The sequence below is a fragment of the Triturus cristatus genome, chromosome 3_1, assembly GCF_964204655.1.
Source record: "Triturus cristatus chromosome 3_1, aTriCri1.1, whole genome shotgun sequence".
Classification (NCBI taxonomy): Eukaryota; Metazoa; Chordata; class Amphibia; order Caudata; family Salamandridae; genus Triturus; species Triturus cristatus.
Genome location: NC_140583.1, coordinates 697,034,464 through 697,061,606, shown reverse-complemented (window position 1 = coordinate 697,061,606; position 27,143 = coordinate 697,034,464). Strand labels below are relative to the sequence as shown.

General features: G+C 45.5%; 1 protein-coding gene across 1 annotated transcript in view; it reads right to left on the bottom strand.

Annotated features, from left to right (window-relative positions):
* The window catches only part of LOC146860813 (sperm-specific sodium:proton exchanger-like), a 4,738,575-nt gene that overhangs the window by 3,930,271 nt on the left and 781,161 nt on the right, over window positions 1–27,143 (bottom strand). Inside the window, exon 4 of the mRNA XM_085646173.1 lies at window positions 26,203–26,302. Within this exon, the coding sequence (XP_085502299.1) occupies window positions 26,203–26,302 (100 nt within the window). The remainder of the gene's footprint in view (window positions 1–26,202; window positions 26,303–27,143) is intronic.

Sequence of the window (27,143 nt, the reverse complement as noted above, 5' to 3'; positions counted from 1 at the left end):
CATTGATTCGCCCCATCCAGGAGATATACAGAGGTTTCCAGCGCCTCAGCTCCTGTTGCAAGTGCGGTAAGACTTTGGTATAGTTGGCGCCATACAGCCCCGAAATCTTTGGCGTAAGCTGAACCCCCAAATATTGTAGAGAATGCGCTGCCCACGAGAGCGACGTCTGGGCTTTTAGCGATGCTACTTCCGCGCTTGAGAGTGTGAGATTCAATATATAGGACTTGGTCATGTTTACCTTAAAGCCCGCCACTTTCTCAAAGTCCTGCAATTCCCCCTGCACTGCGGATAGGGAGAGGCGAGGCTCCCCCAAGGTCAATAGAACATCATCTGCGAAGAGGGAGAGTTTGTGATCCTCTCCGCTAAACCGTATCCCTTTAATGTTCGCGTTTGCCCTCACACGAAGGGCGAGAGGCTCTATGCTTAGGGCAAAGAGCAGGGGGGACAACGGACACCCCTGTCTAGTACCCCGCGTCAGTTGGAAGGGCTCGGAAGCAATCCCATTGACCACGACTCTCGTGGAAGGACGGCCATAGTTAGCACGTACCATATCTATGAAGGTATCCCCAAAACCAAATTTCCGTAAGGTCAGGAATAGAAAGGACCAGTCCACTTGGTCAAATGCTTTTTCGGCGTCTAACCCGACCACCACTGCTGGAATTTTGAATCTAGTAGTTTTTTCAATGATGTGGACCGTTCGCCGTATGTTATCGTGTGTCTGGCGACCTTTGATGAAGCCAGATTGGTCTGGGTGGATTAACCGGGGTAGCATGTCTTCCAAGCGTCTAGCTAATATCATGGAGTAGAGCTTGGCGTCCAGGTTCAGGAGAGCTATGGGACGATAGGACGCGCAAGACTGCGGATCTTTGCCTGGTTTGGGCAGAACCGTGATCATTGCCTCTGCCATAGAGTTGGAAACCCATGCTTCTTTTGCCACTGCCCGAAACAAGGCTGTCAGATGTGGGACCAATTCGTCTGCAAAGTGCTTATAAAAATGTGCTGTGATGCCGTCCGGGCCAGGTGCCTTATGTAGTTTGAGACGCTTTATGGCAGTTCGCACTTCCTCCCCAGAAATGGGCTCTTCCAAACTCTCTCTTTCCGTCGACGAGAGCCGAGGGCATTCCACCCCTTCTAAATACGCCTTTTGGTGGTCCTGCGCAAGCGTGTCCCCGCTATATAGAGTGCCATAAAAATCCCGGAAGGCTCTAGTCTTGGCCTCTTCCTCATGTGTGACCCAGTCAGGCCCTATCCGGATGCCTCCCACATACGATTTTGCACATTGAACTCTAAGCTTACGCGCCAGCTGCGACCCCACTTTGTCACCCTGTTCGTATCCCGCGCGTCTTAGCCTCAGCAGTGTATACTCCGCCCTAATATTGTAAATCGCCCTTAATTTACCCCTCACCGCCGTAAGTTGTCTCAGTAAAACGGGTGAGGACGTAGCTTTGTGTCTGCCCTCCAACTCTTTGAGCTCTTCCTCTAGCGCTTCCCGTTCCAGCGCCTGTTGCCTCCTCAGTGACGCCTGCAGTTGAATGCACTTGCCCCTCAACACCGCTTTGAACGCGTCCCATGTATTCTGATATGAGGTGTCCTCAGGTAGGTTGCCTTGAAAATATGCCTCTATGGTCTCTTTCAGCTCAGCCCTCCGCACCTGATCCCTCAAGACGGCCCCAGGGAAGTACCATCTGCTATGTCCGTGTCCCCTCCCTCCCCATTGTAACTCCAGGATAACCATCCCATGATCTGAGACCGATATGGGGAGAATTTGCGCTCCTGTCACCTTCCCCACCAATGCTTGACTTAAGAAAATATAGTCTATCCTAGTGTAAGTCCGATGGACATGGGAATAGAAAGTATAGTCTTTCGTTGTCCTGTGTAAGGCCCGCCACCCATCTCGGAGACCAAGGGAGTTGAAGTGCTCTTTGACTCGTGTTGGAAACACTGTCGTTCTTTCTCCTGTAATTTGGGAGCCATCTAGGTGTCCATCCCACAAGAAGTTAAAGTCCCCCATCAATATGATTACACCTTCTGCAAAACTGCCGAGGGAATCCAACAGGCGCGTTGTGAACGCCGCCTGTCCAGTGTTCGGGGCGTATACTACCGCAATTGTACAGAGTTGGTCTTGTAGTCTCCCCTTGAGCATGACCCATCTCCCGTCCTTATCTCTATTCGTGTCCGCTACTTGAAAGGGGCTGGAACTATGGAAAAGCACTGCCACCCCATTATGTTTTGTGTTGGCAGCTGAGTGAAAAATCTGTGGGTATGCCCTATGTTTGAGCCGACCAGTGTCTTCCTTTTTAAGGTGCGTTTCCTGCAGGGCGACTACCTTGATCTGCCTGTCTATAATATACTTTAATACCTTCTGGCGTTTCTGGGGTGCGTTCAGCCCTTTCACGTTCCATGTAGCCCACGTCACCATCTTAAATGTTTATCCCCCTCCCCGCTCTGCTCATGTGTAGTCGGAAACCTCCCTTTCGATGTGTGTTGTTGGCTCCATCCGCCCCAGTCTGCGGCGCCTGTCTGCCTCTGCCTCGACCTCTCCGCCCATGATGCCTCACCTCCCCCCAGATTGCCCCCTCTGTGTCGTCGTTGCATCCTGCCACCTCTGTCCCCAACCCCAAACCCATCCACCCTACCTCCCCCCCTCCCCCCCTTCCGCCCCCACCAACCAAAGGAACCAGACCATGGAACACCTCACACCTTGAGTAGTTCCAGAGAAGGGAACCAAGACCCAGCCCCAACGGACTCCAGGCCCAACCCACTTGCTCCGCAACCGGCGGAAACATCAACATGTGCGCTAGATAGAAGGCAAATGAAAAACAAAAACCTCAGTGTCCAGTTAGAGACGGCCGCTCTTCTCAATGGTCCTGTCTCAGCCCCGTCGTCGTCATCTTGGGATCGCTGCGGGGAGACCAGTGCTCTCCTGTCGGGGGACCCCCCGAGGGTGCGACCTTCCTTCCTCCTGATGAATCTCTAGTCGCAGCTCCTCGGCTATTACTCACGATTGGGCCCTCCTCGCTGGCGAGGAGCCCCGCGCCATTGCTCACCCTGTGGTCTGGCTGTCTTGGTACCTGACGACTCTGGGACCTCGGCGTCCTCTGCCTCTGTGGGTAGACCCAAAATGCGTAGACCCTCCTTCAGCTCTGTAATATGATGTCTTTTATTTTGCCGTTCAAAGCTGAGCCCGAAGGGATATGTCCATCTGTAGCGCACGTTTTCCTCTCGAAGCTTGCTGGTTACCGGGCGAAGCTGCTGGCGACGCACCAGAGTGGCTTGCGATAAATCTTGGTACAGAGAGCAGCTGTATCCTTGGGACGAGACCTCCTTCTTTTTGGCAGCTTCCAAGATGGCCTCCTTGACTGGAAAGGCATGCAACTTAGCCAGGATGTCCCTAGGTCTCCTGCGTTCTCCGTTAACCGGTGGTCCGACCCTGTGCACCCGTTCAAGCTTTATTTTCATGTTCGGCCGGTTCACCAACTCACCAAAGAGGCCGATAATGAACGCCTCCAGGTCCGTGCCTTCTGCGCCTTCTTCCAGGTCTCTCAACCATATATTCTCTCTCCGGGTACGGTTCTCCATATCTTCCAGCTTCAGGGCTGACTGCGCCAGCTGTGTGCGAAGCTCTTTACATTCCGCTTGGGAGGCCAAGGAGGCTTTATCCAAGGCTTGCATCTTCTCCTCTACCTCCAGGACCCGGGATCCCACCGCGTCCACATCTTGGCGCAAGTCGCCAAGCTTCTCCGTCAGGTCCCCACGTAGTTGGTCCAAGCTAGAGTGAAGGTCCCGTTTGAGCTCCCCGCAGAGGTCTTTTTTGAAGTCCCGTAGAGTGGCCACCAAGTCGTCTTTAGTTAAGGACCATACCGTCTCCTCCGCTCGTACCCCCCTCGTCGGTGGATCTGGACAGTGTCTGGAAGTACTGTCCCACGCGATTTTCCTGCGGCTTTGCTGTCTTCTTAATCGGGAGCGTGCGGGACGTCCTCCCCATCAGAGCGTCCGCCTTGTGCTTCAGTGATTCGTCCCTTCCAGCCTTATGTCCCTCCAGCGACTATGCACCTCCACATGACCTCCTGAGCCAGCTACCTGAAATTGGGAGCCTCCTTGCCTTTGTCGGTATGCTCTGCTGGTAGGCGCCCTGTTGTCAACCCGGGACCTACTGGTTATCGGTTTCGACCACTTTCAGCTGCCCTCTCCACCTCCAGTTTCCTTCTGATCCAGGCGCACTATGGGGCCAGTGTTATTGTGTCTCCCTCGGCGCTCTGAAACGTCTTACTCGGCCACCATCTTAAGGTCAGGCACCGTGCCCCGAGTGAGCTTTACTGTTGAGTGCCCTTCGATTCACCGTCCCCTCTAACCTGCAGGTATTGCCGTCATGTAAATCGCGCCGAGTCCCGGTGACAAGCCGCCTCGTTTTGTGGTCTCTGTAGCGGCGGTCGACGAAGCCGCTCATAGAGGTTCCTCCGTTGTTTTCGCCCGGCGCGTGATCCCCGCTCTTATTTCCAGCCTTTCCATAGCCTCTTCAATTCACAGAGTTGCCCCTTCCCAGCGCACCGCTCGACATGCCTCCAGTCGCTCTCCCTCAATTTTGTGGATCCACGCTCGGCGATCATTTGCGGCCCGCGGCCGCCATTTTGTCCGCCCTCGGCGCTCGAGTCACAGCTCGATTTCGTGCGTTTCTGGGGTCTAAACAGCCTCACCACCATGACATCTGCCTCTCGGAGCGTTCCGCGATCGCCTTGCGGGGTTTGCACCGATCCAGAGCTCCCGCTTAGCCGCTCATGGAAGTCCGTGGGGCCGGAGCTGACTCGGTACACTACCAGTCAGCCATCTTACTTGGCCACGCCCCTGCAATCATTTTTTTAAAATTCCAATAGATACATTTGTGTTTATTTGTCAACATTTCTTATTCAAGTATGTGCAATTTATTTACCTGTTATATGTCTTTTCTGTGGGAGAAGAAAGATTATTTTCTTGATAATAATTTAAGTACAATTTAAAATATAAAAAATTATTGATGTGGAAATTACCTTGTTATGGTTTGTTTTTTACTGATTGTTTGAAAGTTTGAAAGCTGCAAAAAATAAATTGAACATTGTTAATAATTAGTGCTGATTATGTTTATAATATTGTGTATTTTGTGTTTGTATGTCTTCTCATTTATTTGCTTGTTTTTGGTTGGTTATATGTAAGAGAATTACCTTGGTATATGATTTTGCTGATGTTTAGTGGATCTTGAGATTTTGTTGTCCAAATCTTGTTTCTTTTTGATGTTGTATTTTATAGTATCTGTTAATATGAAAAAAACCGAATTGGAGTAGGAATAGTAATTTTGACGTATTACTATTATGCACGTTTATTTAAAGAAGCACCTTTTGGAGTATGAATATTTATTTTAATCCTATCAGTATCCAGCATTTTCTCTGAGGCAAGCACATTTTGGAGTAGGAATAGTAATTTTAACATACTAGTATCCTGCACATTTTCAGAATCAAGCACCTTTTGGAGTTGGGATAGAAATTTTAACTTAAACACTATCCAGCATTTTCTCTCACACAAGCATCTTTTGGATTAGGAATAGTTATTTTAACCTAAACACTATCCAGCATTTTCTGTTAGGCAAGCATCCTTTGGAGTAGGAATAGTAATTTTAACATACTTGTATCCTCCACATTTTCAGAATCAAGCATCTTTTGAAGTTGGAATAGTTATTTTAACCTAAACACTATCTAGCATTTTCTCTCAGGTAAGCATCATTTGGAGTTGGAAAAGTTATTTTAACCTAAACACTATCCAGCATTTCCTCTCAGGCAAGCATCTGTTGGAGTTGGAATAGTTATTTTAACCTAAACTCTATCCAGCATTTGCTGTGAGGCAAGCACACGTTGGAGTAGGAATAGTAATTTTAACATACTACAATTCTGCACATTTTCTGAATCAAGCACCTTTTGGAGTTGGAATAGTTATTTTAACCTAAACACTATCCAGCATTTCTCTTAGGCAAGCATCTTTTGGAGTTGGAATAGTTATTTTAATCTAAACACTATCCAGCATTTTCTATTAGGCAAGCATATTTTGGAGTTGGAATTGTTATTTTAACCTAAACACTATTCAGCATTTTCTCTGAGCCAAGGATCCTTTGGAGTGGGAATAGTAATTTTAACATACTAGTATTCTGCACATTTACAAAATCAAGCACCTTTTGGACTTTGAATAGTAATTTTAACCTAAATAGTATCCAGCATTTTCTTTGAGGCAAGCATCTTTTGGAGTTGGAATAGTAATTTTGATCTAAACATTATCCAGCATTTTCTCTCAGGTAAGCATCGTTTTGAGTTGGAATAGTTATTTTAACCTAAACACTATCCAGCATTTTCTCTCAGGAAAGCGTTTTTTGAATTTGGAATAGTTATTTTAACCTAAACACTATCCAGCATTTTCTCTGAGGAAAGCATCCTTTGGAGTGGAAATAGTAATTTTAACATACTAGTATTCTGCACATTTATAAAATCAAGCACCTTTTGGAGTTGGAATAGTAATTTTAACCTAAACAGTATCAAGCATTTTCTTTGAGGCAATCATGTTTTGGAGTTAGAGTAGTAATTTTAACCTAAACACTATCCAGCATTTTTTGTCAGTTAAGCATGTCTTGAATTTGGAATAGTCATTTTAACATAAACACTATCCAGCATTTTCTCACAGGCAAGCACCTTTTGGAATCTGAAGAGAAATTTTTAAATATCACTATATTGCATTTTTGCTGAAAATAATATCTTTTGGAGGTACAATAGTAATTTAAACGCTAAAAATATTCTGTATTTTCTTAGAGGAAAGTAGTCTAATTATTAGTAATAGTTTTTTAAACACACCACTATTCTGAATTTTTTAGAAAACCAAGCACGTTTTGGAGTTGGAATATTAATTTAAATAAAACGATTATCCAGTATTTTAAAGGATGAGAATAATTGTAGGTGTACGAATAGTAATTTTAATCTTGCACAATCCTGCACCTTACTTGTGGAATCTATGGGGTCTATTATGCTTTCCACCCACCACCGTAATAGCAAAAGGGACCGCCTGCCATACGTGCGGCGGTCCCGTGATGCAGATTAGGATGCACCCGCCACACAAGCCAGCGCATCCAGCATTTTTTATATTGCGGCGGGTGGTGCTTTCAGCAGCACCCGCCGCAATGTAAAAAAGGCCTGTTGTGCATTTGCATGCACAATGTGGCAGGCACCGCACGGTGCCTGGCACTTTGTGCATGCAAATGCAGGGGGGTACCAAAGGTACCCTCCATGTGCACCCCCAATGCCCTGGACGCAACGGGCCGCCACATGCAGACAATGTCGCCATGGAAAGGCACATCCCCGCTTGCATTCTAATATGGATGGCGGTGTCTTTCAGACACCTCCGCCATATTATACCCCTTTTCTGCCCGGTTGACTCCTCGACAGGCGGACAACCGGCGGATGGTCTTCACGTCTGCCAGGGTCCCCCCACCATTGTAATATGGCGGGGGAAATGGTAGGCGGGCAGGGAGGAATTGCGGGCGGGGATGCACGCTATTATAATATACCCCTATGTTTTTGAATTGATATTTTTTTTTTAAGTTGTACTCTATACATTTTTTTAGACGGAAATACTATTTTAACTTGGAATACATTTTTATAAAGTGAATAATAAGTCTTGTTTGTTTTAGAATTATTTAGTATAAAACAACTATTATACATTTGTTTTGAAACGAGAAAAAAAATATGTTGTCACTTACTTTAGATATATATTGTCCCAAATAGAGTATTTAGAAAAGTTTGTTGGAGGTTGCAAAGTTTTGTAACAAACTGAAAAAAAAAATATTATGTTTGATTTTAGTTTATTTGCATCTCTACAAATTATTAAGTAGCTATACATTTCTATAGTTTGTACTTACTTTGAGTTTTAGATGGCTTTCTTCGACGATTAGATTTTGGAGTGTGTAATCCCTCATGCAGTCTCTGGTAATCAGGTAAATACAGTTTTTAAAATGGTGGACGGCTCCTTTTATACGTTTTGTTGTCTTGAGCATTATTTGAAAGTAAAATATGTTTTGCGTATGATTTTTCTTTGTCTTTTTAGTGGTGTGTGAGAATGTAAATAATTATTTTGTTATGTTAGTTTTCGTAACTTTTTATTTTTGTATGTTATAACATCCGTTTTGGCTGTTTCTGGGTCAAATTAATTTAATTGAAAGAGTTGTAGGACTTTTCTATTTTGGATTTTTAAAACGGAAGATTTCTTTTTTGTGTTGATATTAGTTATGTGTTATACTGTTTTTGTTATGTGAAACTTTACAATTTATTAATAGTAGTTTAATTTGTGTAATTAAGTGTATTAATGTTTGTGTATTTGTTTTGTGTTTACATAATACATTTTTGAAAATGTTGGTTAAATGTTTGTTATGTTCAAATGTCGTAAATAAATTAGTTTATATAATTTAAGTTTGATATTTCATTTATATGTGTTTTATACATTTTGGTACTGTTAACTAAAATTATAAAGAATAAAAAAGCATTCCTGAAAAAAGTACTCGAGTATGAATTTTGTTGCTCGAGTATTTTTTTTACCATTGGGTAATTTTATTACATATTGTGTTATGAAATAGTATCTGTTGTAGCAATATTTTAATACATTTATATAATTTGTTATTTTTTAATTTATTAATCTTATACGCCAGCATTACTTTTAGTACTCGAGTATTAATTGTGATGCTTATATATTAATTTCCAATAGCAATATTTTAATACACGTCCCCACCCAAAACCCCTATTTTCCCTGCATCTCGCTCCAGGGGGTTATTATACAAAAAAATATATATATTGCGTTGTAAAAGTGCGCGTTGTTGTAGTATACGTAGTAATGGATAATTCATTGTATTATACTACATTTGCATTGTAATTGTATGCATGGTAAAAACTTGCAATGTAATGTTAGTTGCGTTGTAAAAGTTGCGTTGTAAAAGCATGCGTTTTATTTGTTTGCGTAGTAACGTCATATATTCGAAACATAATCCTACCTCATCGGTATTTGGTTACAATTTTTGCTCTCTTAAATGGGCAGCCCTGAGGAAGCCCCAGGCTAATATGCCAGAGTGAAGGGGCGAAATACGTGTTGGCTTCAACATAAACTTGTTTTTTTTATTTATGAATTTTCTTTGTCGTGAAAGACTCTGAAGTTTTAAAAAAGAGTCACAGTGACACACAAACATTACAGAAAAAATCAATGGAATTATCTCCACACAGACTACGACATTTTCTACCTGTCCTGGCACATCTCTAAGTCATAGAGTAAGAGACAACATCTGATCCTTAATCGCAGTATGTGAGGGTATGGCAAACTATTAGAAGCGCATAGATCACTTTTTGCTTTTCCCCCAGTCAGCATGGTTCGAGAAGGTGAAAGTAGCTACTATTTTTAGGGGCATATTCTCAAGGAGCTATCGCCGAGTTAACAGCACTTTAGCGCAGCCAGAGTGGTGATAAATTTATCGCACTATTCACAAGCATGTGCTAACAGCCTATATCACAAGTTTCCCCGTGGTAGCAACCTCAAAAAACATCGCCACGGATGACCACGGCAACTTTCGCTAATGAGATGCAGAGTAGGCATTCCCGAGCAAAAATCCACGATAATATCACATCACAACATTCTCAACGACCAGCCACATTGGCAATAAGAACACAAAACAGGCGATAAGGCGCGTTAGAGGCAGGAAATTAACACCTGCTCTGGCCTGGTGCAAAGTCGGATGACAACCGGCTGCAGCCAAGGGAGCACAGCTCATAGCCAAACATGAAGAACAACAGATGCCCCCGAGCAACTGAACAGGCAGCCCGGAGCACCAAGAGGGCAACAACACATACCTCCACCCCCACCCTGGACCCCACCACCCCGCTCCCTCCAGACAAGGAGAAGGCACATCAACCCCACAAAACCATGACCCAAACAAATCGCTAGTAGTCGCACAACCACAACAGACAGGCGTGGCCACAAAAATTTAAACACACATCCACATCATATAACCAAAACAAAACCTTTATTACAGATGAAACAAATAAAAACAATCATGAAGAGGCACTGCGTGTCTTCTCCGGGCATTCCGTAAGTCACAGCCTGCAAGACAGAAAGACAGATAAGAAGGTGTGACATGCGCCCATCAAAGGACAGAGGGGGAGAACGACAGAGAGAGGGAGAGCGAAAGAGAGAGGGAGAGAGAAAGAGAGAGTGAAAGCGAAAGAGAGAGGGAGAGAGAAAGAGAGAGGGAGGAAGAAAGAGAGAGAGAGAAAAAGAGAGAGAGAAAGCGAGAGGAAGAGAGAAAGCAAGAGGGAGAGCGAAAGAGAGAGGGAGAGAGAAAGAGAGAGTGCCGACACTGCGGACCCAGGCCACGTGCCGGCACACACTGCAGTCTCCCAGGTCACTCATCTGAAACAGTTGCCAGAGACATGAATGGTAGAGTCCATACAATAGCACACGCCATCAACGCTTGCCCGCCCCGGCGCACACAGGCTGCTGCAGCCTAGCCCCTCCCGCTGCCCAGCGAAAACAGCCCGCCCCTGCGCGACCAGGCCTTACTGCTCACCTTCTGCTACCGGCGTGTCTCCGAGAGGGCCCACCACGTGCCGGTGGGAGCTCCAAACCCGGGGCCCGTGACCATGGCACCCTCCACATCATGCAGCCCTGCACCATAGGCCACTAGGTCACACACTTGATTCTGAGTCTTGATTACGCAATGGCAGAGACTATATCAGTGCATACCCATCATCGCAGGTTGCACACCCGCTCAGCCCTATAGGTGCCACTAACTCTGTGAACCGCGAGGCAACGCCACGCGGCAGGATGCACGCACTGCCCGCTGGCTCAGGCCTACACTGCAGTCCTGCAGGTGTCACACCAATGCCACCATTCCGGAATGCCTGGATGGCGCATCATCGCAGGCTGCATACCCACTCAGCACTGAAGGTGCCCCTACCTCAGTGCACCAAAAGACACCGTCCCGTGGCGATGTGCCTGTGTCTGCCGCAGTGCATCCGGTGCCACCAAGTCTGTGCACCGCTAGCCATGGACCCTTTATGATTGAGACCCGTGGTGCGGACACCATCATGTCACCCCCGGCACTGGGCAATGTGACATGGCAGGTCCCTAGGCCCTCATGCATAAATGATACCCACACGGAGACACCAAGTCAGAGAGTGGAAATGGCGTCCAGTACGTGCACCAGGCCCTTTTTATTGGCACGGTCACATGTCCTGTGATGCCTGTGCCGAATTGGAGTGGGGTGGGTGTGAACCAGCCGTGAGGGAGTGGCCATGGCATGCGGACAACTAGACCTGTGAGCAGCAGATCCCCACAGGGAAGGCCTGGGACATGTAGCGTTGTCGTACCCCCCTGTGAACGTGAGCGGTTTGGGCTGGCCTGGTATATGCCAGTCCAGCATAAGAGTGTGAACAATGTCCCCGGGGCTGTGTGCGTACTTCTGTTCTGGCCTGGCCAAGGAAGTAACAAATGCCTGTTTCCCCGTTCTAGTGTCTGTTCACCAGGCATGCAATCAGCAATGTGCCAGCCTGTGACCCAAGTCCCAAAACATGAGCAAAATGGAAGTAAGGTGCAATCATTGACCCTACGTGCATTCATGCCTCCACCCTTGCAAGATCATAGACATGACACATCGTTCTGAAAATGAGTGTTTAATGCACATTCAATGGAGTGTTGTATGCGGAGCAGTACAGAGCCATGAAAAGCCCACCTTGCAGCGTCGACCCGTGGTGGGCCAGCCAGAGTCCTTCTGTGAATGTGAACAGCTGCAAGTGTTAGACTTGTTCCAAAAGAAAATCTTGTAGTGTAACACGTGTAAATTGCATGCCCACTTTACACTTATGTCTTTGTGGGAAGTGACAACTTCGCATCCCACCCTGATGAAAGCCCAGGACCGTCAATAGGCCAATAGAAAGGGCTGAAACATGTTGCTGTCTAGTTTACGGTCATAAGACCATCATATCCTCCCACCCTACTATAGTATTTTTTAAACTTCCCTCCCACCCCACTAATAAAGTATACTTCAGAAGTGGGGGAGGAATTTTATCCTTAACGTTACTTCCCCATACACAATATCTTTATAAATGCTCCCTGAAAGATGGTTGAGCAGCGCCCGACCTTTAGGAGCTGGGGTGAGCCAAATGATGAAGCATGTCACAATTAGAGTGAGAGAGGGCTATAATAAGAAAATGGTGTATTTCCCTTCCCACTCTTAAACAAGGAGGTGATAGAAGACTAGGGTTGATAGTCTATACATGGTGTCATCCCCCCTCCTCTGTGTCCCCCTTTCTTTCTGTAAGGAACCATCCTGGTTCTATAAGGGGTACCTATTTGTTCTCGCAGAGATGTTACCCTGACCTCCTAGATGTAGGAGGATTGATGGCCGAGAGCATAAAGCCTGTAGATACCAAAAATGAATTCCTAGACAGCAGACAGGACAGCTCTGGACCTACACGGGTCCCCAGGTCACATTTTTCTACAGTATCCTTAAGTGGGGACCTCTTACACTGAGATAAAGACCGGGTTAGATAGTGTAGTAGGGCTAGACACCAAACCTTGGTGGGAAATACTACACTATCACCGGAAGAGTCAGAAGAAGGACAGGAAAAAATTGAAGCAGGCCCAGAGAGACACCGTCAAACTGGCCCAACAAAAGTTGAAAAAGGCGGCCCTTGAAGGGGCAACGTTAGACACGAACATCCAGATGCCAACCATCTCAAGAGAAGCTCTGCTTACAGACCCCAGAGGGTATCCATCCAGTCCTAGTGGCCGAGGTCAAGGAGGCTGGGCACACACCATCCACTTAGAATGCCACTCCTGTCACAGAATGAGCCACTTGGCTAACCAGTGCGCCTAAAAATATACCACAATCAGAATGGAATAGTACAGGGATGGCCCCCACAGAGCAACCACACTCATAGCCAATTTATTTTGCACTGACTCTTAGCGCGCGGCACCACTTTTTTCCTGGCGCTGCTTGTGAACCAGCGCGCTGATTGCTAGCGCTGTCACCGCTCTTTTGTGTGCACTCTCAACTGTTATTAGCTGTGTTTGGTGCTCTTCTACAGCGTATTCTTACCGACTGATCCCTTTTCTGTTTCTGCACCTGAGGCGGAAAGCCGGGTGCATCCTCTTCGCTATCTCAGCTCTTTTTCTTTTGTTCTTCTCCGTGGTCGCTGGGTGGCAACAGCGCCACGGTGGGGTCTGCCTTTCTCTCCCATTCCCTTACTTGTCCAGTATACGAGGTGCTGTTGGGCTCTCGGGGACAAAAACAGCGGCCATCTTGGGAGGAGTTTTAGCACGCCGGTCGGCGGACCAGCGGTGCGGCTCTCCTTCCACCTCCCCTGCACGACTATAAATTCGAGTTGTAGTTCGTGCTGGGCCAGTTTAGTTTGCATCCGCATGCAGAAACTGAGGTGGTGATTCTGGGGTTAGATGTGCTCTGGCACTTTTTAAAAATTATTATTTTGTGCATTTTTAAATCATTGGCATATCACGCAGTGTGTTTGAGTACTGTATCTATTTTCAAAAATTTATTTTGCACTGACTCTTAGCGCGCGGCACCACTTTTTTCCTGGCGCTGCTTGTGAACCAGCGCGCTGATTGCTAGCGCTGTCACCGCTCTTTTGTGTGCACTCTCAACTGTTATTAGCTGTGTTTGGTGCTCTTCTACAGCGTTTTCTTACCGACTGATCCCTTTTCTGTTTCTGCACCTGAGGCGGAAAGCCGGGTGCATCCTCTTCGCTATCTCAGCTCTTTTTCTTTTGTTCTTCTCCGTGGTCGCTGGGTGGCAACAGCACCACGGTGGGGTCTGCCTTTCTCTCCCATTCCCTTACTTGTCCGGTATACGAGGTGCTGTTGGGCTCTCGGGGACAAAAACAGCGGCCATCTTGGGAGGAGTTTTAGCACGCCGGTCGGCGGACCAGCGGTGCGGCTCTCCTTCCACCTCCCCTGCACGACTATATATTTAGAGGCTTCTCTCTCCACGCAGTGGACGCGCGGGGTGGACGCACCTCTCTCGCGCCAAAGGAGCGCCTAAGGAAAGCCTGTCTGCGCCCGTCAGCGTCCCGGACGGCGGACGGGGCGGACGTAGCCCTTTCCTTCTTGCAGCGCTCACAGATTGTTCTGCCACTATGCGCCTCTACTCCTCTGCTGAGCTTCTCTCTTTACAAAGTAAGGTGGCTCACTGCCGCTGCGTTTTCCCTGCTAGACGGGCATTGAGGAAGAGCTGCCCCGGTTGCGGTTGGCGTTTGGTCAAACCCACAGCAGTATCTCCCACGAGTCTGCCCACTCACCACTCCTGCTTCCTCCTTAATACTAGATCCCTTAGCAAACATTCTCTGGATGTTTTCAATCTGCTGTCGGAGTCTAAGCCGCTCTGCCTTTTTCTAACAGAGACCTGGCTGGGAGAGTACTCCGGCCCTGATCTACTCAATGCTATTCCTGCGGAATATATCATCATCAGGACTGACAGGGCCGCAGGTAGAGGTGGCGGGGTGGCTATGGTGGTCGACAAGCGTTTTTCCTGTGCGACTTTTCAGATTAATAACATCGCGGGATGTGAATCTCTTGGTTTCACCCTTTCCTTGTCTCCTCACCAAGCTTGTGTCAGGCTTTTAATATATAGAGCACCGGGTCCGTTAGGTCTTTTTTTTGAGGAATTGCAGGCTGCGCTCTCTGTACTTTGCTTAAAATCTGAGCATTGTATACTGTTGGGTGATTTTAATCTTCATATGGATTTGAGCAGCAATGCAGACGTTGGTAAATTGTGGGATATCACAGCCCCTTTGGGTTTGTTACCGTATATCTCTGTTCCAACTCATAACAAAGGCCATATCCTTGACCAAGTTTTTTCCACCAGTTTGATTATTTTGCTTCCCCCGGCCTCGGTACTGTGGTCTGACCACTATTTAATAAATGTTCATATCCCCTCTACCACCGTGTCTTCCATAAGACCGCTGAAATGCTCCAGAGGGATGACACGACCTTTCCATCGGGTGTCCTCTGAAATGCTGACACACGCTCTATCTCTCCACCCCTGTCAGCCATCCGGCAGTTTAGAGGAGGATCTGGATTTGCTACAGAGGTGGCTTGTGGACAAATTTGAGGAGCTAGCTCCCGAGAAAACGTCTAGCAAACCTTGTCGGTGCGTTTCTGCCCCATGGTTCACTCCCTCTCTTGGTGAGATGCAACGTGAGTGTAAGAAAGCCGAAAGGGCATGGCGCCGCTTTTATGATCCCGGGGATAAAACAAAATATAGGGAAGCTATCAGGCTGTATCACAGCCATATTATGGCTGGAAAAAAAGCCTATTTCGAAAAAAGGATTGACGATGCTGAGAACATAAGTAAAGAAGTCTTTCGCATCGTTAAGGAGTTTGTCTCCCCTACTTCTATCTTGCCCTCACATTCTCACACTGAATCCTGGGTTGCCCAACTTGCAATCTTCTTCATGACTAAAATCAAATCCATTCAAGGTACTTTTCCCCCTGTGAGCCTTGCATCCACACCCGAGATTAGATCGGCTTTGTCTCCATCCGGGGTGGTTGAAGGTCTTTTTTTATCCGAATTTCCGCCTTTACTACCCTCAACCTCACTAGATCTCCTCTCCCAGCTGAAATCCGGCTCCCCGCAGGATCCCTGCCCTGCTAAATGTCTTGGGCAAGTAGCGCCTGCCTTGAATTTCTTGCTGAACCCAGTGCTCAATAGATCCCTGAGCACTGGATTAGTCCCCCAAGCTTGGAAGCACGCCCTGATCCTGCCGCTAGTCAAAAAGCCCAATCTGGACCCTCTAATCCATTCCAACTATAGGCCTATCTCCCTCCTCCCTGCTCTGGCAAAAGTGGTTGAGAAACATGTGCATGTCTCTCTTTCTACCTTCATCGAGAGCAATAATATCCTGCATGATACCCAATCGGGTTTTCGTGCGAATATGAGCACGGAGACCGCTCTTCTTGAAATCACCGATGCCATTAGGGAGGTATTAGACACTGGAGGAAAGGCCATCCTGGTAATGCTGGATCTGTCGGCGGCCTTTGACACCGTTCCCCACGACGGTCTCCTTTCAAGACTCTGGGAGATTGGACTTCGGGGAACGGTGCTAAATTGGTTTAGATCATTTTTGACCGGCCGACGGCAAACAGTCTGGGCACCTCCCTTTTCCTCTGAGATGCCGCCTCTGGAAGTTGGAGTGCCTCAGGGTTCCATCTTAAGCCCCACTCTTTTTAATATCTACATGGCTCCTCTGGCGGCAGTGGCGGAATCGTTCGGTGCCCAGATCATATCTTATGCTGATGACACCCAGCTCCTCTTTACCTGTGCTAAGGGCTCTGACTTTGACGGCTTACGGATCAGAGACTGTCTGGGGGCCGTTTTTGACTGGTTTCAGCAGCACAGTCTGAAATGTAATTCCGACAAATCGGAATTGCTCTTTTTTGGGTGCCCCCCGGACCCCAGTTGGAAGACGTGGTGGCCTGCCGATATGTTTCCTCCGGCAGTTGCTTCGTCTACTGCAAAAAATCTTGGCTTTCAGATTGATGATGGTCTCTCTTTCAGACCTCAGATCCTCGGCCTTGTGGGTAAATGCTTCGGTATCCTGGAGATGCTTTGCAAGTTTCTTCCACTGTTGTCTTTTCACCACAGAAAGATCACTGTGCAGGCCCTGATAGGCTCTCGTCTTGATTATGCAAATGTGCTCTATCTAGGGCTGCCTAAATCTCTTCTTTCACGTCTGCAGATTGTGCAGAATTCCGCTGCTAGAGCCATTTATGGTCTGCAGCGGAGAGCGAGGGCATCTGAGCTGTTGAGAAAGCTGCATTGGCTCTCGATGTCCAAAAGGATCACCTTTAAGGCATTAACCCTTGCCTATAAGGCACTCCGCATGATAGGGCCTATATACATCAGGAAGCGTTTGGCCTTCTATGTTCCTAGCAGAACTCTGAGATCTACTTCTTTGTCCATGGCCATTGTCCCTTCCATCAGACGGGCTAGAATTGGAGGTCGCTCTTTCCGTCATCTGGCACCCCAATGTTGGAATGCTTTGCCCGTCTCCTTGAGGAAAGTCAATAACTTACTGACTTTCAGAAAAGAGCTGAAAACATGGCTTTTTTCTCAGTAATCTTTGGCTGCTTCCATCTACCCTGTTTTACCTCTCGGGTTTTTGCTAAAGCGCCGGGACACTCCTCGGAGTAGCCGTGCACTATAAAAGACTCGTTTTAACATAACATAACAGGACAATGTACACATATCACATAATTAGCTTCAAGGGAATCTGGCCATGGCCACCATATTGGGTTGGTGGCCCAGCGCATGGCAATCGCTGCAACAAACAGGGAATTCAGTCCAGCAGGGGCCCGACCCACAGCCACATCAAGGTGGGTTGACTTTCTGGGGTGTCAATGCCCTAGTACAATCACAGGGTACAAACATGCCATTTGTCCAAAACCATCCCCTAAAACAACTTATCCCCTCCATACAGCTCCCAGCCACACTTCTTTACCTGCCTTCACCACCAGACTTCAGGAAGGTCATTATATATTGATCTGGAATCCACAATAGAGTTCACCATCTGGGTGCCCATGGAGGGCCCAGGGCCCCCGCTGCTGCTGGTCCCCCAGGGAAGGGCTGGCTGACCTTTCCCACCAGGGGTGAACACATTGATGCCAAAGCAGTGCGGGTCACCCAGCTGGTGCATAAAAAAAGGCACCCAGGACCGCTCACCCAAGTCCAACTTTGGCTGGGCTGTGTAAGCCTCATGAGTTACAGCCATATGGAGGCCCACCGTAAGTTTCAAAATTAGACGAATGTCCCAGCATCAGGAGCCAGGTTCCTCACTACAGCAGCAATGACCACAATGGCAGCACTATCATCACAACTCCTAAAGAACTCAATCACATGACCACAATCCATAGGAAAATCCATCGAGTTTGTTAGCCAAGCACATAAAAGTCCCAACAAGACCTCAGACCCTTGCCGAAAAAACACTGCAAACCAACGTCCACATATGACTATCCAACCACTTCCAGTATCCTTTATTGAATTAGCAGTGCCCAAAAAGCACATGCAACTGCCCACCAGGACCCGCACAAAACAGCCTAAAGAATATCTATCCAATGTAGAAGGGCATCACCCAGTAGCTGACCTTAAATTAGAGAAAAAAAACATTATTCTACAGCACGTGTTGGAGATTCAAGAGACGCACATGTATCAACAGATACATAAGCTTAAAATTAAATATCTGCCTCTCTTCACAAGCCCATGCTGGTCAAAAAGGACACCCTCACACATTAAAACATCACACCTTTAAACAGAATAGCCAGCAGGCAAAGAGTAATGTCTCCGCTGTAGCAAGGAGAGGGAGGAAACGCATAATAGGAATAGCATTAAAACTGTTTAAAAACCAAAATTTCCCCCAAAAAACTAGCACCTTTTAAAATCAATTAAACCTCACCATTCCACTAAAATTCTATCACCTCATCCAGTATATCTAGGGAAAATTTACTCCCCAGTAAAACCATAGACCGTATAGCTTACAAATAAATGGAGGAATGTTCAGAAAAGGCTTAATAATGTGCTTTTTCCAAGCTAACAACCTGCAGCTCTTATCAAATGACATGGGCCCCAACACTGCTGCAGCCCGCCATTTCTTCAGTCAAAACATTTTCAAAAGACTTTTCACAAGGCCAATCGCTCAAGTAACACAGATTCCAAACTGAATTTTGCAACCTTGTTTTTAGAGACAATTTTCTGCCTTGCACCAAGACAAAGACAAGAAATACCAGACAACTGAAAACGGACGACGGGCCCAGACGACAGACATCTCCCCCTGCAGACAGTCCTACAGCCTATGAATGCTTTCTAAGTGATGTGTTTTTGTATTTTGCTACAAACTCTCCTTAGCTGGGGAGACTCTTGAGCCCCTCCAGAGCCAAAAGTATGCCTAATCTCATCAGTTCTACTTCTGCATTCTTGCAAAGCATGCACAGTGACCTCTGTCACCTCACCTCACCTCACATACACCTACACTAAACCAAACACTAGTTTTCCTCATGCACTACACAGCGTAGTCCTATACAATATCTGGTATCAACACATGACTGACATCAGTACACAAACTATGAATCTGTTATGTTATATCTGTTTACTGACCCCTCATGCCCTAGATGCAGACAGACTTTACTTATCACAGGAGATAGCCCCCCAAAAAAATAATGTGCCTCGTCCACCTGAACTTATTTAGGGTCAGGGCGCAAATCCAACCTAATAGAGTGGAACTCCATAGGACACTAATAAACACCCCCTGGTATGAGATCAATCCCACTACACTGTACTTCTTCATTGAGCTGATTGACATACAATCTGAGGTAGACAGGATGCCCAGAAAGGGTACCATAGGGGAGGACACTGCTTGGCCCCGGGATTTCTTAGAAAAGAGGTTCCTGGGGGCAGCAAGATCTCCGTACCAGTGCACAAATACTTCCGCGCATGCCTCCGTCTGTGGTCCCAGGGCGGCCCATAACATCTTTGGGGCTACCTTCTTTAATGATAAATGGACCCCGGACATGAAATTCCAGTGCAGGGCCGCTCACCTCGACCTCGGCCGCTCACCTCGGGAAAATGAGTCCCATGGAAGGGGGTCCAACACCAGCATAGACACCCTGTGCCAGTAAATCTGGGATAGAGAAATCAACAGAAACACATGGGTGGAGGGGAAGGGGAAGCCCCTATTTGTACGGAAGCTTACACTGCACTCTTTATGTTTCAGAGGCAAAGGAACCATACAGTTGGACAATAACGAGAACTGAAGCATGGTAATGCACATACTGGACCTGCAAAGAGGTACCTCCACGTTGATAGCAATGGGCTGGCCTTACCTACTACCAGCTCGTCCCTGGATGGCAGGGTCTCCGCCCTCATGACCATACACACTCCAACCCTGGTCATCCCTGGAGAAGATCAGCCAGAGTTGCCTCAACTTCCGTTACAGAAGAAAACAAGTCTGTTGCATCAGGCTCAAACGAGAAGAAATGCAGATTATTTTGGATGAGCTCAGTACTAAGACATTCCAGAAAAATTGAAGACAGTTCACAGAGACTCAAGTAAACTCTAGAAGATCCATATCCTTTTTCATCATGCAAACAAAAGCGAACGCCCGCTGGTTACAGATAACCAGGTGGTAAATTATGAAAATGATAAATTAAACTGAGCTCGGCCTAAATGCTGTCAAGGAAGACTTGAGAGCCATGCTCCTCATGGTGATGCAACATTGGTACGTGTTGGACTTGATGACTGCGATGGAGGGTGGGGTGTGTGCCAAGATTGGTGCTTCCTTTTGTACTTTTATTTCCAAAGAAACATGGACAATGGGACATTGACTTGTGCCATCCAAGAACTGCATCATCAGCAAGCCGACGTGAAGAAGTAAAGAGGTGTCCCGGAGCAGGAGTGGTTGCATAGTATCTTTTCGTGGATCGTGTTTGGGTGTTCAAACTATTCACGTCATTAATGATGGTTCACATTTTTGTACTTCTGTTATGTGGTCTCCCACAATTAGGGGTTTCCTGCTGCAAAAAACAATTCTCGAATTAGGTAACATAGATAGGGAGAAAGTAACAGACACCACAAACACACTCACACTTTCAAATATTATAACTGTCATGATGTATGAGGAGAATAGAATTGTTGAAGAATCAACTAGAGGTGGGAATGCTGAAATGGGTGAATACGATGTCAATGAATACCATGATATGTGCAAGTCTGGCAACGGCAATACCAATAAATGCAATGTCAATGTATGTCATAACCTGTGCCCGCATTACCATTCCAATACCTGCCTCTGCAATACAATGTATGCCATTGCTTGTGCCCACACAGCAGTGCCAACACCGGCAATAACAATGTCAATGTATCCCATAATTCTTGTGCAAATGACAATGTTATTGCCAGTAAGAACAATGTCAATGCTCGTTAGGACCTATGCAAGCATAAATGTGTTAATATCAATAAGGACAATATTGATGTACGCCATGACAACTGTATGGACAATGTTAAGACTGTCGATAAGAATTATACCAGTAACTGCCATATAAATCCCAGGAGTTCTAATCAACTCCCATCATTGTGGTCATATTTACCCAAGGTGACCTCCCCATCAACCCTGAGTCAGCGACACGTAGTTAGGCAGGACCTATGACCCATGCCTATTAAATAACAAGTCACAGGTGGGGTCTTTCTTAACCCAAAGACAAATACATGCCCGTGGAAAACCCTGATCGATTCCATAGATAGATAGACGCACCGCAAACAGGCCTGAGACAAATGACTCCAATAAAGCACGTATGGCTAAAGGCTTGAGTTCCCCAAAAACACCACAAAGCTAGATACCACTCAGCCAATGAGAACACAACATGCACACCACACATAGTGATCAAGCGCTTCTCAAGCTGGACATCTGGACACACACACTGGCCCATACTGGCTCCCCCCCGAAGTCGAGGGCCATCGGTGTCCTTATCAGATGCTCCCTCTTGTTAATTTATGACTGAGATGCTTTTTGGGAATGTAGAAATTGTTTTTTGTACCTCTTAACTGTATATAATGATGGCCAAAAGGTTTCACACCGAGAGACTTTGAGCAGACGCACTCTGTTGAGACTCTCCCGACTGGAGCATTTAAATTAACTTGTTCCTGTTTTGCCAAAAACCTCTTGCCTTTTCATTTATTTAAGATAAATTCATATTTTATCATCAGTACCATTATATTATTAAGTAATTCCAGTGAATCAAAAGCCTTGGTGGCATCCAAAAAATCTGCCACCTTAGTAATATCCTTATTAATATCTTGCAAGAGCGCAAATAGTGTCAGTAAGTTCTGCGATGTAGACCTTCTGAGAATAAAACCTCATTCAGCTGGTCAGACCAGGAATGAAATAAGTAGGGAAAGACGATTAGCTAAGATTTGTGCTATAATCTTGATGCTGCATTTTATGAGTGACAAGGGCCTGTAATATTCACAATGGTCAGGGGGTTTCCTGGTTTAAGCAGAGCGATAATCATGGCCTGTCGCACGATAAAGGCACTCCCTTTCTGAATTTTGGTGAATTTGTTCAGAGAGGTCATGATCTTCACAGTTACCCAGATGCCTTTCTAGCACCTTCATGTTTTTTTGCAGTTTGCTAAGCTGATCTCATACTGATAGCAAGGGCTCTCCACCCTTGGCTGAGCTGGCACCTTGTATAGTGACTTTGAAAGCCGCCCATATAGTGCGTACCGCTGGGACAGAATCTTTGTTCCGATCATAAAAATCAGCGATTTCTTTTCTTAGTTCCTCTGTGAAAAGGCCTCTAGTAGTAGAGTAGGGGATAGCCTCCACGTCACTGCTGAGGGGGCAGGACAGGGAGGCACAGTTACATTAAGACCAGAGAGTGGTCAGGATATGTGCGTGCAAGATGGGTAACTTTCTGTTTCAAGCTACCCAGGCCCTTGGACACCTGCCAATAGTCTAATCTTGACCAACTATTGTGTACCCCAGAATAGAAGGTACTTTTCTTAAGGGATGGATGAAGTGTGCCCCATGCATCCATGAGTTTGTGCTGTTCCATAATGTCTCGAAAATGCCTTGCTGAAGTATTATGATATGTGTCCAGGGTGTGTGACCTACCCAATTCCTTATTTCATTTGATGTGAAAGTCTACCGCCCCATAGGATGTGCGTGGAGCCAATGTCCATAAACTGCCTCCATGATCTATCAAAGGAGGCTGGATTGTCAGTTTTAGGCACATAACAATTTATAACCATGCCAACTTGCAAGGCCACCCGATCCCACATCAATGTGTATCACCCCATATCATCATTTAAAGCACCCAGCGGCGTGTACAGCACTCCTTTCCCGATGAGGGTGATAGTTCCCCATGCAGAGGAAGAAAATCTAGAAAAGTACCTGTGGGATGCCCAACGGGCAGCAAATGTTCTTTGAGCTCAATCTTTTAAAAAAGACTCTTGTAGGGCGTTATGGATATCTCGCCTTTCAAAGTAGGCGATTATATGTCTGGGTTCACATGAGTTACCCAGTTCTCTGCCATTCCAGGGTAAGCAGCTGTGCTTCATGGGTGTGGTATTAGTCCGATCAGTGACAGCACTAGTCATCTCAAGGCGGGTGATGAGGCACCTATGGGACAAGCTTTATGTGGAGGTGCACGTCAATCAGATATAGGAAGTCTGGCATCACCAGAGGCAGATTATGTACACGTATTAAAAGTTTAAATATTCCCACCTCCCTTCTCCTCCCACACTAACGGCCTAAACCTGTCATCAAAAGAGCCAGACAGAGTCATTCTCCATTGTCTGAGGGCGTCCAGGGCAGGAGAATGAAATGCCTTAGGTGGCCCACAACGCTCTGGCGTGGTCACCACGGAGAGAGAGTAGGGTCAACAAATTATAATGATGTAGATATGAGAGTCATATAGATCTCTTGTGAGTTGACCACCAACCGGCCATCATGATACAACAAAGAACTTGCATTAGTTTTGCTCCGGTTAGGAATCTTACTACACCCATAACACCATGCAAGATTTCTACACACTTTGCAGATTAGAAGTGGGCAAAAGTTTTAAAAGTATCAAAAATTGATTCATTACTCACTAATGGTACATTCCAAACTGTTTCTGAGGTTTACAAGAGAATGCATGTATGTAGAACCCTCATAGAAAGAACGGTTATCAGTGATTTGCTAAAGGTGTTGTGGTCCACTTTCAAACAAGATGGACCCAGGACACAAACTGGAGTGTTGGTAAGTGTCTCCAGATGTGGTCTCATAATCTTTTACTGAATTATTGTACGCGCCATACATTGATTCTAGCAATGAGTTGTCAGTAGTGAATATTTTTTCTTAAGGGTCCCCATGTAGCACTTACGGAAAAAATATCATATATTTAGTGAGAGAAACAGATAAACTCGTAAGAGAAAATAATATAAAAAATATTAAGGGCTCTATTAAAATTTTAGATAATGAGTTTGTGTGATCACTGTACGAGTGTATTCTCTTTCTGAATCACATCACTGGCATTTCAAATCATGAGAGATACCTTTGAATCTAATAGGAGGGAACAGAAACAATAAAGGAAACTTTCGTATTGCGATAAGATTTGCGGGCACTGAAAACACATCAAGTCACTTGAAATCTTCTTAATGATACAATCCTATTCCATCCTTGTAGGATATTATCTAAACAATGAGCAGTGAGTAATAGTATTCATTGATTTGGTTCTAGGTTTTGTATTGTCTCTACTCTCACTTTAAGAAAAGTCTAGTATTTAATGCCAAATACAAGGTATGATTTCTTTGATGAGAAATACCTCGAAATTCAAGGGGTGATAAGAAATGAAAGTGTTCATTTGTGGAAATGCATTAAGATAAATATCGTTTGGCTTAAAATACTTTTTGTTTAAATGGTAACTGTAAATGAATGGTTCAATTGTTCAGATTTTGAGTTTTAACCATTTTACAAAAAGCTACAAAGCTGCTTTTTAGGTCTAATATTAGCACCTTTGTATATGCAGATTTTGACAAATTAGCCAGCATAGTTACGTAAACGACATGCAGTTGATCGATCGTTGTGCTAACAACTACAAATCACATATAGAGCAAAGTAAACCTGAGTGACACTGTTACTACAGACAACTTAGACACATGATCTCGTTTACGCACTAAGCATTGTTTGATATGTGTGCAACAAAACAGGGATAGCTGCTCATTTTAAATCAGTAAATTCAGTGAAATTGAGTGTTTTTCATTTTCAATACATTTTAGGGACAGCTTCAAGGGCCCTAGATTGTTTTCTGGCTATAATTTATTCTGGTGTCACCCTAACATTGGACGTAGTGATTTTGATTATGTTGCTGTTTATTCGAAAATGACTATAGCATTATATGCAATAGCTCAACCAGACTGAGTTGACTGTGATGGTTTTTGGACTTAGACTTGACTGCCTGATACAATCTGTCTGAAATTATGAGATAGATGGGTCCCAGAATTCGACTAATTAACATTTTAAGTGCACAAACTGCACTCAATTGCTGTTTGAGATAGCTGCTATGATGGTTTATATGTGCCTGACAGTCTGGGCCGGACTGGCAGTAGCGAGTACCGGAATGGTGAGGGCTGGTTTTTACAGATGTTGGGGCTTTTTTTTCGTTACTGGGGGCTAGTTTTGCAGCAACGCTGCAATATCGGCCCCCTGTAAGAAAAACACCAGCAGATACCGTCCCCGTGTAACAGCAAGCATTTGCAATGCAATAGGTCTAGCTTTTACAGGAGTTTGAGCTATTGGCATTGTAAATGACAATGGCTTTTAATTATGTTCTGTATTTTAGGCATGGCAAAACTTAAAATAGTGCTTGGGGCTATAATTAAAGCCTACCAAGTAACAAGAGACGTCACAGAGGGTGTCGCCATGGAAGGTTACAAAATTAGAGAAGGCGGTATTAAGGAGGGACTACTAAGCCTATTGACCAATGAACAGCCACAGTTTACAGTGGACAATGACACAAGCCAATGAAAAATATGGGCGGAGAGTGGACAGAGCTTCATCTCCCTTCCTGAAAATAGCATGCCTCGCAAAGCAGCGTATGCGCTGCCCAGGCTCGACCTAAAAACAGCAGGAGAACTTCTAACTAGTAACCCCCTCTTGTCCCCCCTCCCCTCGAAAGGGCTGGTCCAACTGAATTGCCAGGGCTGGTTTGTGTTCCCAGTCTGGCCCTGCCAGGAGTTATATTGCAGGCTCTAACCGTGAATGTCTGCATGACCACTCACCCTGCTAAGCCGGTGAGCTCATTAAGGTGACCGCAAACATGCCATCCTATACTCACACCATCGGGTTTATGCTCACAGTACAGTTCTCTTCATTCCCACCACCAACTCCGAAAGTATACCACTTAGCCTGCTTGTTTAATCCTCAACCCTAAATTCGATGGTGTTCCTGAATCTGGGACCATCAGGAGAGTATTACAGCCTTAGCAAGAATGAAATCATATAATGGTAATACTACACCTTTGAAACCGAAATGTTCTTGTTAAATACGATATGGAAAGGTGTATCTCAGATTGTACTATTACTATTGAAAATATTAAATCACGAATAATTACTCACCGATTGAAGAAAAACTCAGTTCCTGGTGTGAAGGCTACAATATCTAAATTAAGACCGAAAGAAGAAAGAACGATAACTCCAGACATTCCTGCCCATTCAGCTGTATTGGAAAGAAAGAGAAAATATTGCTTTATGGTGACTGTTATTTTCAGTCTTGTTCGCTTCATTTAACAAATAAACAATAGATGTGTGAACTTTTTCAGGAGTCCCAGAGCAATGAGAGCACCTACTCTTCCTCTTGTCTTTTAACTAAATTTTTTAACCTTATTACGTAGATCTCGACCAGTGATGGATATATATATATATTTTCAGGTTTGGGTAATACCTGATCCTCACGGTCCTGAAAAGGACGTGAAGAAAGGGGCCGAAACACTGCAACTTACATCACCCGGGATCAACACCCATTGAAAAGAACAAGCATGCAATTGACAAGTTGCAATGACCCTAAGATAGAAATATGGCTTCATGCAACTGAATTGTGTAATGCGTTAATAGGTCTGATAATACATGGCGTGTGTACTTGTGGACAGGTATTTTTGCAAAATTACCATTATGGTCCTTTGTCCGTCATTGTGGTTACACTACTTACCTTGATACCCACATTCCAAGAGATCACTTTGTGTTTTTATAAATGTTGTAAATACGCATACCATATTGGAATAAGTCAAATTTTATTGGTTGGTGCCTTCCTTTTTCCTCTGCAGCCCAGCAATGCCCCCATTTTGAACATTGGCGATTTAGTTCTGAGGGTCTCTTGGACACCACTGAGGCAACAAATAATAAGTCTTTCTTTAACTAGGTTATTGGCTCCATCCTGCTATAGCAGATTATTTAACTGTGAAAAAAAGGGGAACTCTCTAGTGTAAGGTTGCACCTAACTCAACCTGAGCGGGAGGAAGGAAAACACTCTTTGTTTAATTACCCTCACACACCATAGTGGT